A 13,324-nucleotide genomic window follows, 5' to 3' on the forward strand; every position below is an offset into this window, starting at 1 on the left:
TCTTGCGAGGGGTATAATAAAGCCTCAGCACCAATCCCACATGATGCACCTCAATCATAACAATAAAGCATCAACTCCAATCCCACATGATCCACCTCAATCATAACTCATTAGTCAACACTTTTTCGTTTAGTTATTAACCTTATTTTGAATCAAATATAGAACCTAAATTTACTCTCCATCATCTCTATTCTTGGCAATAGCTTTTGTACATATATTCCTATTGTACCGTGAATAATACTTGAGGTATTATTCTATTTCAATAACTTCTATACATAGTGCTAGTTTAGATTGTGATAGAGTTGGGTCTTCTTGATGAAGAAAATAGAGTGGTTGAAACAAAAATGGATTGAAAAGAAAAAACAAATTGGAACTAAACTAAGACAAAATAAAGCAACTGGAGATTGAGTTTCCACAATTAGTATCATGTCTCGAACATGAGACAATCAATATGTCATGGAGGCTCCGATACTATATTATAAAATATGGAAGCTTTAATACCATGTTAAAGACAAAGGAAATTGTATGTTTGTATTATATATTTTGATTTGTTTCTACAATGGGTTTGGGTATATGTATAAATCATGTCACTACTAAGAAGGTAATAAAAAAAAAATGTGAAAGAATTATAAAAAATATATATAAAAGATCTATAGAACATTTTAACAATATTTTCAAAATATTCTTATAGGGCTAAAAGGTAATCTCAAATATGGTCTCTTTAATAAGTGTACAATGTGAGTTAGCCTAAGTAAATGAACTTTAGATTGGGCATAGGAAAGGTAATGGAACCTAGAATTTAGTAGGTTAAATAATATGTTGATAGTGGAAAATGAGTGATATAAAAAAAAGGCACAATGAGAAACTCTAATTTTGGGCATGGAATTCCAACATTAGACCAAAATCTAAGAAAATAAAAATATAATAAAGATGAGTCAAAAGGTCTAAGGGAGGGACTAACACAAGAAGGAAAGAAAAAATGTTGCCCGAACAAGATAACACCGAAATAGGCTAGAGGAATTGTTTGGTAGGGTCTTGTCAAGTTTACATAAGTTAGGTTAGACTCGAGAAAATATTCAATGTGATAGTGATTCTATGTTATTGAACTAATGTGGTATCACAACTCAATAACATTTTTACATGCATTCATGATTTGGATATATTCTAATTGGTAAAGATAAAACGTATTTTAAAACTGTTAAAAGCAACTAACTACCAAGTATTTAGTTCATGAACACATGTTTGAATATTATTAGTTCATAAATTCATCTCCCATAATTGAACAAAATGTTGAATAGCTTGAATAGTGTAGATTATTCCAGGAGGTAGGTCCATGTTGTATTGAATGGACTACTAAGGAAGGAATATAAAGGATTGCATGATTTCTTGGAATCTCTTTTTCTATAAACGACAAAAAACACGTTATAAGGAAGTTTATGGTAAAATAGTTACAAGAAGACCCAAGAAAACTTGATAGAAAATAACATAGATAATGGTCATAGACGAAGGTCTAAAATTTATTTAACTCCCATCTTGTGGGATTAATAAGGCTTTCATTTTTTTGTTGTTATACCATAAGAAAGCCATGGGTCAATCACATGCATTGTGGCATAAAATCCAACAAATAAATTTTTAGAATTGATCTACCATATCGAATAGTTGGGGTGAGGAAAGCGCATGGTGGACAAAATTGTAACATAAATGAGTAAAACCAATTTTTGTCATGGCTAAATGTGCAATAGTTATGCCCCATGGTGATAAGAATATTACCACAATTCTTGAAGTCTATTTTTGTGGGATTCACAAACCTTTTTAATAGGATAATCATCTTTGCGATATGTTTTCTTGGTTTTCAACACTTTTCCAATTGTAAAATGATTCTTAGATCTATAAAGAGTTTTAACTAATTTTGACATTCTCTAAACATATGAAACCTTGGATAAATTTTTATTATCTGCATTCTTAAGATCAACCTTCAAACACTATTGAACAATGAGTTTTTGGTGAATTTTGTTTTTTAAAAAAAGAGAAAACGTTTGTTGCCCAAAGAGCTAGTGTGACAAGTCTTGGTAGATTTTGGGATCCCACAAGTATGTCATTTGTCGGGTACATTATCTTGGTGGATTTAAAGACAATCAAGGTTTGATTCTTTTGATACGAGATGCACATGCATAATGAAACACATTGGCACCTCCTAGTATTAATATGATTTTTACTAAAGAGTTAGAATTATATTATATATATACATGTTGCAAATTTTCTATGATCATCGCGATTGCCTTGTTAGATTTTTGGAGGTGTCTAACAATCAATCTAAGGGAAATAAGCAAATTTTGAAAGATGCTTGGTTGGAATCAAAATGAGAAATCCATCCATTTTGGAATTGCAAAGGACTTGCACAACTATAAATTGATTCTAATGTCTAGATCAATGCCTATTGAAAGTTGGTCTCATATATTCTTGTTAATCGTATTTGTGCTATTATTTTCACTTAGTAAAGAAAAGTAAGGAATAGATAATTGGGGTAGCTCTTCATCAAGGTATGGCGTGTGTGACTTCCATCTCTTCATATTCATATGATTTGATTGACTAACAAAGTTTTATAATTCTAAAATTTGATTTAATATTTTTGTTCAAATAGTCTAAGTTGATAAATCTAGCAAGCTTATGTAGACCCTAAGCCTTTTTTCATCACATGAACATCAATGGCAGGGCCATGTTCGTACTTATTTATGTCCACACAAATAATGTGCTATCGTGTTCATTGATTGATTTGCTATACTTTAGTATTTTACACCATTTGTTAGATTCATTCACAAAATTTTGCGTAGTTGGATTGTTCCTTGATTCTCTTTATTGAGAACACTTGACGGTTGTTAGTGTCAACAAGTATTAAAACATCATTGGTAGAATGGCATGGTTAGAATAGTCGAACAACACAATTTAGGTAAGTAAGAGGTAACTTAAATGTTGAAGAGCTTCTCATACAACATTAGTAATGTTGTATATTAACTTAATGTTTTTGTAATCTATCCATTTCTAAACATCAATTGCCACATAAATACAAGTGGTGTAGTAATAGTATTTTTATGATTTAACAATCATTATGTATCGAATAATTTTATTTTTCTTGACATATGGAATGTTATCTCCACTTCATTTACACAAGTATGAGTAAATTTGACGAAGAATAAATAAGAAAGTTATGCGATTTATCTTTTATTTTGTAAGTTATTCTTATTTGATTTGAGATGTTCATCTTCAATGGTATTCCATTCTATATTTAAATAATCATTTAATAACATAATTTAACGATTTTTGAACTGAGAGATTCTTTATAACGCTATAATAGTATTTGACAAACAAAAAGTTGATTGTTCTAAAAAATTATCTTATCAAACCCTTAAAGTAGAACAAACTCGAAAAAAACCCTTATTCAAACCACGACGACTTCAAGTTTAAGTTTTTCTTATATTTCTTGAACACCATAACCGAAACAAGTAACCGTTGGAAAGCTGAACTCCAGAGCTACAAAACCAAGAAAATCTCATTGAAATTCATGAAATGCAGCCCGAGTTATACTCATTTCAATTGGGGTGGAAAACACACCCAAAATGAGTAGCCAATGAGCCAATATGGCAAGAACCCTAAGCTCAGTCCTTCGATATAGCAACGTGGGCCGTCGATTAGGGGAAAATCCAACAGCCCAGATTTGAAATTTTAAAGTGAGTGAATCCGTGTGCCATGGCTTTGGACCAATCAGCGGTCGCCGTTCCCTCGTCTATACCAGCTGAAAAGGCTATTTAAATGGCTCTCCAACCGTCATCCTTCATCGCTAAATTTCGAGTTCCATCTCTTTGTCCCCTTCCCTATCCAATTCGCCCTTGCTCGAAATCAGGCCATGGCCGCCGTCGAAGAAGCTACCGTCGCCGTCGAGGTTGCCGTCGATCCGGCGGAGGCAGATGCTCCGGCGGAGGATCCCGCCGCCGATAAGTCAAAAAAACCGAAAGCGGCCAAAGAGCCGAAACCTAAGAAGTCTGGTTCCAGTAGGAAGCCCAGGGTCCCGCCTAGTCATCCCCCTTTCCTCGAGGTACTCTTGCTGCCCCTCTATGATATGTGTTTGTGTTGTTGCATGCGTTGTTTTGATTGTCATTGTTTGTGAATCTGATTGTGATTGTTGTTTTTTGGTGAATTGAAACCCTAGATGATAACGGATGCGGTTGTTTCTCTGAAAGAGAAGACTGGATCGAGCCAGTATGCTATAACTAAGTTCATTGAAGATAAGCACAAGCAGTTGCCTGGAACCTTCAGGAAAATGCTCTTGTTTCACATCAAGAAACTTGTTGCTGCCGGCAAGCTCGTGAAGGTTAAGAACTCGTATAAGCTCCCTTCTAAGGCGGCGCCGCGTTCTAAGCCTGTTTCTGCTGCGCCGGCGAAGAAACCGGCTGCTGCCAAACCCAAGGCTCTTGCTGCCAAGAAGACAGCGAAGGCACCAGCCAAGACCACCTCCAAGGCGAAAGCATCGGCTAAGCCGAAGGCCAAAGCGGCTGCGAAGCCGAAATCGGCTGCCAAACCGAAGGCCAAGGTAGCTCCAAAGCAGAAAACAACTGCGGCGCCCAAGTCCACTGCAGCCGCGAAGCCAAAGCGGCCTCCGCCTAAGCCAAAGGCGGCGCCGGCAGGCAAATCAGCAGCCGCGTCTAAGACCAAGGCCAAGGCGGCGGCTAAGCCACCAGCCAAGGTCGCGAGGACATCGACAAGGAGCACTCCAGGGAAGAAAGCCCCTGCAAAGCCGACTCCGGCAGCAAAACCTGCTGCGAAATCCAAGGCGAAGGCGGGCCCAGCGAAGAGCACGAAGAAGGCAAAGAGCACGAGGGCTCCGGCGGCGAGAACTTCGGCTAGGAAAGCAAAGAAGTGATAGGGATAGTTGAGGTTTTCTCAGGGTAGTAGATCTGTAAATTTGTTGTTGAGCTTGGCTATTTACAGTCTTTAGAGAAGATACAGATTTTTTGGCCCTTTTTTATTTCTCAGTACATTATAAATGAGTTCTTCAAAGCCATTTCGATTAATCCATTTCATCTCAACTCTCTCTACATCAGCTTAACACATTTTGCGTTAATTGGTCGCCTTTTGTTCTCTTCGGTTGTTTGTCGGTTGCGGATCGGAGGTGAGAGTGAGATGCCTTTCGTTCTTTTCACGCTTCAACTGGTGCACGCTAGGAGCACTAACTGGAGAGACGGATCGAAACTGGTATCGGTCTGCCCTATTGTGCAATTTAATCCAAGGTTAAGTTAGCAATTTGTTCCATGCCGTCAATTTGTGTTGTATTTTCTAGGAATGTTGATGGGTTTATGATTTCATGTGCGACAGATGGAGGTGATCGATTGTTCGTTATTACTTCGACGTGGTGATCCCTCTCCATTGAAATCCGAGTGTTTTCCTTCCAATTTTTGTTTTGCTAGGGTCAAGGTGAGTCAACCGTGAATGATTTGATGTGCGGGGAAAGGAAGCTCTTGGATGTGAATGCAGGAAAGCAATAATCGCTCTTTGAGATATAATTGCAAAAGGAACATGATTTGTTTGGGAGCTAAGAAAAGTAGAGAGGAAAAGGAAGGAAAAAAATTCAGGTACCTGGCTTCTTACCTAAAAGAAGAGGCTTAGGATTAAAGCAAAATTGGGGTACGCCAAAGGTGGAAGTAGGCAGATTCTTTATTTTTCAATTCAGGTGGTTTTGTAAACAAAATCACCACCTGCACTCTGCAATTCATGCCTATCTCACATCCAACACCATACTTAGGTTTACATTTCTTCAATTGACTGCTGATGGAAGCTCAATATCTTGCAGTTGGGTACGGATTTTACTTCCTGCATTTCCCCCCATGGTAGTGGCCGACATAAGCTTTTGTTGTTCGGTGTTTCGAGCATTTTCAGGACAAAATAGTTTACTATCTGGTAAGAAGATTCCTGGTTCCAATTATTGATGTATCTACATGCATTTTCCACGCAATCATTCTTGCCCTTTCTTTTGATTTGGGATATGCGATGGCACTGTTGATACAGCCTGACACTGCTGGTTGCTTTGCAACAGTGATTTGTTTCGTTGTAAGTTCAAACTCTATACTCAAAGCATGATAGAGCTTATGATATCCATCTTCAGGTTGCTGGAGGAAGACTTAACTTACAATTTCTTGTATGCTTAAAGAGGAGCATTCGCTTCTAAGATTGTAATTTGAATAACTAGTATAAGGTAATACATATTTATAGTGGGGAGCTCTAATTATGGCTTGAAATTCGTGATACTGAGGGATCCTTTTTAGGTTTTGCTTAGTGATACTGAGGGATTCTATGATATTAAATTCTAGAATAACTTTTTCCCATATTTTCTACCCACATTTGCAAAATTAGTTGATTATGATAAAGGATTTTTAGCAATATTTGAATTTCTTGTGAAGTTGGAAGTGTCTAGGCAACCGTGGACAAGCAAATAAAACTAGTTAAAATGTGGCAGCATGTTGAGCAGAGTTCCTCTGATCACTAGATTGCTAAAAAAGTAAGCTAGTTCTGGTTAGTTGTAAAGGGGTTAGGGTAGTCCTTGACCTTCAAACTGAATCCTTAGAATCAAATGTTGGGATTTAAAAAGTGAAAAATTAGCTATTTTTAAGCATAAAGTGTGTAGAAGAGAAGATTGGACTGTAGTTGAGTCCAACCAATTGTGGATTGAGTTAGTATTGCCACTGGAAATATGACAAAACACTTTTATAGTCGAGGGGAAAAACTCCAAACTTAAAAAGAGTCCTGATGGTGGAAAAAAGAGATACAAGAAAAATGAACATTATGAGAGGTTATGACAAGACCTTACATGCATGATATAATACTTGAATAGGTATAGTTTAAGAAAAAAAGAAAACAAAGAAGGCAATCAATAAAAGCGCATTCAAAAGTCTCTGGAAATTTGTATTATTGACTTGACACAGAATATGATAAACAGATATATATAAGTTAGCTAAAGCAAGAGAAAGAAAAATAATGAGTTTTTAAGTGAAGCGCATATAAGATGAAAATTAGAAGGTTCTAGTAAGTGAGGAGATGGTCATGTAAAGATGAAAAGAGTATTTCCTAGAGCTATTCAATGAATGTGGAGAAACAAATCTTGTCTTGGAACATCTTATTGATTTCAAAAAGTCACTTAGTAAATTTGGAGAAACAATTATTATATGTTGGGATCTTGAACCTGACAACCTGAATTCTCAATCAATGACGAGAATTAGGGTAGGAAGTGGCGAGAGATAATGCGGAAAAATAGGGAGAATTTAAGAGAAAATTGAGAGAGAGAGAGAGAGAATTCTAAGAGAGAAAGATTGGGAGAGAGAATTTAGAAACTGAAATTTAGTATTTTCATTGAATGAGTCTCTAAACAGATTGGTTAGCTTTACATAGCTAACCCATCAACGGTTACAAATTGTAACCGATCCTCTACAACATTTATATGCTACAGCTGTAATGCAAATTTAACTGCTACATCCTACTAAAACCCTAGGAACCTGACATTTTCGATCCTCTACAACATTTATATGCTACAGCTGTAATGCAAATTTAACTGCTACATCCTACTAAAACCCTAGGAACCTGACATTTTCCCACCCTTGAAAATTTTCTTGTCCTCAAGAAAAAAAATAAAAATAAAACAAAGATCTCTTATAAAAGTAGACTCCCAGCATTCTAATCTCAACCTTCTTTGTTTCTTCTCTTCCACAGCTTGTATGGAGAAATCTTGAAGAACTTCTATAACTTCTTTCCAGAAATTAGTTTACAAGCTCTCATCTCCAAGCTGTCAGTGAGAGTTACTTTCTTTCCTTCCTTCTTGAAAGTGACCTCCAATTTATTGAAATTAAATATGATTGGATTGAATGTTCTCATTCAATCCACTCCTAATACAGTATCACATTCACCAAATTTTAATAACCACAAGTCAGTGATAAATTCATGCCTTTGCATTTCCTAACAAAAGTTGACACACTTGGATTTATTGTACATTTTACGCCCATTTGCCACAGATCCTCTACAACATTTATATGCTATAGCTGTAATGCAAATTTAACTGCTACATCCTACTAAAACCCTAGGAACTTGACATTTTCCCACACTTGAAAATTTTCTTGTCCTCAAGAAAAAAAATAAAAATAAAACAAAGATCTCTTATAAAAGTAAACTCCCTGCATTCTTAACTCAACCTTCTTTGTTTCTTCTCTTCCACAGCTTGTATGGAGAAATCTTGAAGAACTTCTATAACTTCTTTCCAGAAATTAGTTTACAGGCTCCCATCTCCAAGCTATCAGTGAGAGTTACCTTCTTTCCTTCCTTTTCGAAAGTAACCTCCAATTTATTGAAGTTAAATATGATTGGATTGAATGTTCTCATTTAATCTACTCCTAATACAGTATCACATTCGCCAAATTTTAATAACCACAAGTCAATGATAAATTCGTGCCCTTGCATTTCCTAACAAAAGTTGACACACTTGGATTTATTGTACATTTTACGCCCATTTGCCACAGTGACTGACAATTGAAACGTATTCTTCAACTTACAACACAAGTTCTTGGCAGTGTTTTCATTAAGAAAACTGTGTATTGCCACTATCAATCAATATCATCTACTTCTTACGTTCTGCTTGATCTCCACTTTTATGATTTTATTATAGGGATAATCATTTAAAGCATGCAATGAAATCTCCCCTTCTTCAATCTCATAAGTGGCTTCTATTTCATCTGTTAGCTCTTTTTCTTCATTTCTACCTTCCAAATGCAACAACTATCTTTTACAATGATGTCCAGGAGAATATTTTTCTCCACATTTATAACAAAGTCCCAGCTGCCTCCTTTGTTCTGTACTAGCAGCTTTTTTCATATTAGGTTGATAGGAAGATGATGGATCTTGGGAAAATTTTTGCAAGAATTTTCCCTTATTGGTACCAGAATTGAAGTTCCTAGTAATCGATGAAATCTGTGCTTCACTTGGCTCAACTCCTTTATACGAAATTATGTTCTTCTTCATCAAAGCTTCTACTGTGAGCTCTTGCAAGTTGGCACCCTCTGCAACTTGTTTTACAATCGTTTGTTGTAGCATTTTGGCTGTAGGTCATAATTCTTTGTTCAAGCCTCTAATGAAGCTTGAAATGAAGTACGCTTCGGTTAGATATGGATTGAGATTCAACATCAAAGACTTCAATTCTTCAAACTTCATTTTATACTGCTGGACAGAACTTTATTGCCTCAGTTTATTAAACTCTTCTCCTACATTTGTCATATTTCTGTCTCCAAATCTTGTAACAAAATCTTCTACAAAATCTGTCCAATGGTAATTGTCTTGTAACTGAATCCTACTCTGAAACCAGGAGTCTGCCACATCATTCAAGTATGCAGAGGCTAAGGTAATCCTCTGCTGATCCGGTATGTCGTACAAGGTAAAGAGCTTCTCACAACGCCTAATCCACCACCTCGGATTTTGGCTTTCAGACATAGGAATATCCAGTTTCGGCATTGGAAAAGGCTGATTAGGCGTTTCCCTGTGTTTTCCTGCTGCCTTCCTATATCTCTTTCCTCTAAATTCTCTCCAATTACAGCAGGTTCCATCTCAAAATCCAAGGAACCAGCTGTCCTAGGAGCTGGTCCAAATCCTTGAAGGATTGGATCAGTCCTTTCTCTAGGGAGAAAATCATGAGGTATACTCACCTAAGGCATTTTAGAGAACATCATCATGAATCCATCAAATCTCGTTGTTAGGCCATCCATAGATGCCTCAAAAGTCTCAAATTTCAGACCCAGTGTCTCAAACTTCTGATCAAACTTCCGATCCATTGTAAAGATTGCCTCATGGTTTCCGTTGGATCCAACTTCCAGTGAATCCACACAAGATTGCAGTTCCAAGACTGTCACATTCACCTGTTGCGGCTGAGATTCAAATTGCTTCATGCGTGTACCATCAACCATGGCGAAAAATTTCACAAGCAGAAGGAATCGAAGGCCAAGGAACAACTTTGATACCAATTTATCAGGATCTTGAACCTGATAATGTGAATTCTCAACCAATGGCGAGAAATAGGGCAAGAAGTGGCAAGAGATAAGGCAGAAAAATAGGGAGAATTTAAGAGGAGAATATTGAGAGAGAGAGAGAGAGAGAGAATTCTGAGAGAGAATATAACACCCCTATTCCTAGAATTGCCTGAGAAGAGGAGATGTTACGAAGAAAATAGATAAAATAAAATAAACTCTCTGATAAATTAAAATCTGATACCTTAACTAAACATCTCAATCAAACTGAAATATAAAGACTTTGAGTCAATATAAACTGGAAACTAGAAACTCTGTCTAAGGGATAATTCTTCAACTAAAATATAAAATAATCCTAAACTGACAAGACACTATACTAACAAAACTCTTAGATATCTTTGATCTTGAGTTGCTCCACGTACACACACTACTGACCATTGCTGCTAGGCCTCACATCTGGTACTCTCCCCGCTAGGACCTGGAATGGTGAAGAGTACAAGGTGAGCTACAAATCTCAGCAAGTAATATGCTGAAAAGAATAATTGAAGCTGAATCGAAAAATATCGATACTGATAATTACTTACTGAACTTGTTCTGAGTATAATTACTGTTTGTTTGCATTCACAAAATGTAATGCACATAAACTGTAAACTAAATGTAGATATGCAACTTTTGCTCATAGGTCCATACAACTGTAATACATACCTGACTGATCTGAATCCTGTATACATAAAAACTGTAAGCACATATTGTGGGCAATAAGTCCCTAGCCCCCTGGTCGTCATCAAACGAGCAACTCATATCTGAGTTATAACTGAAACTGATGGGATCCCCGCGGACTAACTGCCTGGCGCGCATAATACAATGTAATGCTCATATACATGCTGGCATACGATATGTAGTGCTCCATATAAAGTCATGCTCAATGCTCATACCAAGATGTATGCACATAATCTCACGAAATAATGCTGATCATGTCATAATAAATGCTAAACATATAGTTTAATCTTCAATATATTAGAATACAAAGATTCTATGAATTATGTATTATGGTATGGGCATGTTAGATTTATTATACTTGGCATGAGAATTCAATATTTAAAAGTATTGAATATTTTTAAATAAAAACTTGAATTAAAACGTCACTGGAAGACTCCTTCAGATTTCAAGACTCATCCGGATAGATAGGAAGACATCCGGATATGAAGAGGGGCATCCAGATATGCTGAAACTCATCCGGATACTAATCAGGCTATTCGGATATTCTGGAAGAAGTATTCGAATATGAACTAGGGTATCCAGATATGATTCAGGCCATCCGGATACCTCACTAATGTATTCGGATGCTACAAGAGGCTATTCGAATATGAAATTCAATCTTTTGAGAGAGGCATCCGAATATAAAATAAGATATCCGGATATGCTGGATCTATCCGAATAGAAGGAAAGAGTATCCAGATATGAACTATCCGGATGTACGAAGAACCATCTAGATATCACACACCAAGAACTTGGAACTCATCCGGATATGAATCAATATATCCGGATATTACTCACAACAAGCACTGGACGTACCCGAATACGACTCAATGTATTCGAATATCACTCTCAAGGAATCACTAAACTCATTCGAATGCGGATCAAAGCATCCGGATATAAAACAAAGGACATCCGGATACGAACAAGGCTATCCAGATGTCTCTCACATAATATTTTTTCACTCATCTGATAGGCATTACCCCATTCGGATGTCACTCACATACATAGACTAACTCATCCGGATATGGGAAGACCCATCCGGATATCTGCAATTAAATTTGACAAACATGAACGCTAACAAGGACTCTGTTTTGATTCAAAACTACACCATTTTGAATAAAATCTTGGGAAAATGAATCTCAATCGATATGAACAACATCAAGGATGATTCAAAGATGATATTTGATTGAATCGCTACAAAGAATCATGCATGTCTTTGCTAAAATACTCACTGTATGCTAATATAAATACATATATATATACGTATGCTTCTCTGTTAACTAATACAACTGAGGATCAAACTAGAATCTTGAAAATTTGAGGATGAACTAACATAAACCTGTAATGAAAGGGATTACAGGGAAGATACTTGCCTTGATAATTCTAATCGAATCAAACACTTTCAATGAAAATCTCTTATGCCAAGACATTGCTATCTCTTGAACTCTCTGTTCTTCCCAGGCTTCCTTCTCCTTCTATGGTGTGAGAAGACTAAGCTAATGGGCTATATATATATAGACATAAAAAAGCCCTAGATCACACTCCTTTTATAACTTGGAATTCTTCTCCTAATTTAACTTGAAGACTTTTTTTTCCTCCTAAACCATCTCACGCATGGACTCCTCTTGAATACATAATATCAATTAATTAATAATAATAAGAAATTATTATTAAAACTCTTAATTAATAATTGAACTCTAGAATTACCTTCTTGCCCTTGCATTAATTTCCACATAATTAATGCCATTTAAAAACTAATTTTTCTTTTAAAAATCTCACTAAATTGCCACATTAAATATTTAATTGGCGAAAATCTCTTAAACAAAATTAAATAAGAAATTGATAATTTCTAAATAAATTCTAGACCCTCTAATGGGTCGTTACAGAGAAAGATCAGAAGAGAGAATTCAGAAACTGAAATTTAGTATTTTCATTGAATGAGTCTCTAAACAGATTGGTTAGCTTTATATAGCTAACCTATCAACAGTTACAAATTGTAACTGATCCTCTACAACATTTATATGCTACAGCAATTATGCAAATTTAACTGCTACATCCTACTAAAACCCTAGTAGGAATTACATCTTGTTGGTTTGGTTAGAACTAATGTTCTGTCTTTTGATTTGGCATTATTAGTTTCCTCTTAGACTGACATCAATGTGCGGCTATTACTTCGTCCACCTGGACTCATTTATTAGTTTGTATCCAAACTCATGTTAGCTAATCTCTAGCTTCTTGAATTTGAGGAGGGATGTTAGAATATTTTGATAATATGGTTAGAATTTTTTTGTATACTAAAGATCTTTTATATATATTTTTGGAATCTTTCATTGTTTTTTTTTAAATCTTTCATGGTTCTTTTTCTTCTATCTTTTCTTTTCTATCGTGGTATCAAAGCTATGATCTCCTAATATTTACAATCCAAAATTGTTAAGCACTATTGAATAACACAACCTTATTAAACACGATTTAAATGAATCTAAGATTATGTAAAATTCCAATCAAAGAGTAACATAAAC

The 13,324-nt window shown here is 35.9% G+C and overlaps 2 protein-coding genes across 2 annotated transcripts in view; both read left to right on the top strand.

Moving 5' to 3' along the window:
• Positions 1-3,821: 3,821 nt before the first annotated feature.
• On the top strand, positions 3,822-5,066 carry LOC127802475 (histone H1-like). Its single transcript, XM_052338309.1, has 2 exons — positions 3,822-4,090; positions 4,205-5,066. The coding sequence occupies exons 1-2, from the start codon at positions 3,902-3,904 to the stop codon at positions 4,913-4,915; spliced, it is 900 nt and encodes a 299-aa protein (XP_052194269.1). The 5' UTR covers positions 3,822-3,901; the 3' UTR covers positions 4,916-5,066.
• Positions 5,067-5,305: 239 nt separating this feature from the next.
• Positions 5,306-13,324, top strand: part of LOC127802476 (uncharacterized) — a 41,943-nt gene continuing 33,924 nt past the window's right edge. Inside the window, exons 1-2 of the mRNA XM_052338310.1 lie at positions 5,306-5,624; positions 5,843-5,949. Of these exons, the coding sequence (XP_052194270.1) occupies positions 5,521-5,624; positions 5,843-5,949 (211 nt within the window). The 5' untranslated portion in view covers positions 5,306-5,520. The remainder of the gene's footprint in view (positions 5,625-5,842; positions 5,950-13,324) is intronic.

The sequence above is a fragment of the Diospyros lotus genome, chromosome 5 (assembly GCF_014633365.1).
Source record: "Diospyros lotus cultivar Yz01 chromosome 5, ASM1463336v1, whole genome shotgun sequence".
Taxonomy (NCBI): Eukaryota; Viridiplantae; Streptophyta; class Magnoliopsida; order Ericales; family Ebenaceae; genus Diospyros; species Diospyros lotus.

Excerpts from the sequence above, each read along its gene's own strand:
- LOC127802475 (XM_052338309.1), top strand. The coding sequence starts at position 3,902 with ATGGCCGCCGTCGAAGAAGCTACCGTCGCCGTCGAGGTTGCCGTCGAT. Across the intron at positions 4,091-4,204 it reads GTCATCCCCCTTTCCTCGAG|ATGATAACGGATGCGGTTGT; the intron begins GTACTCTTGCTG and ends TTGAAACCCTAG.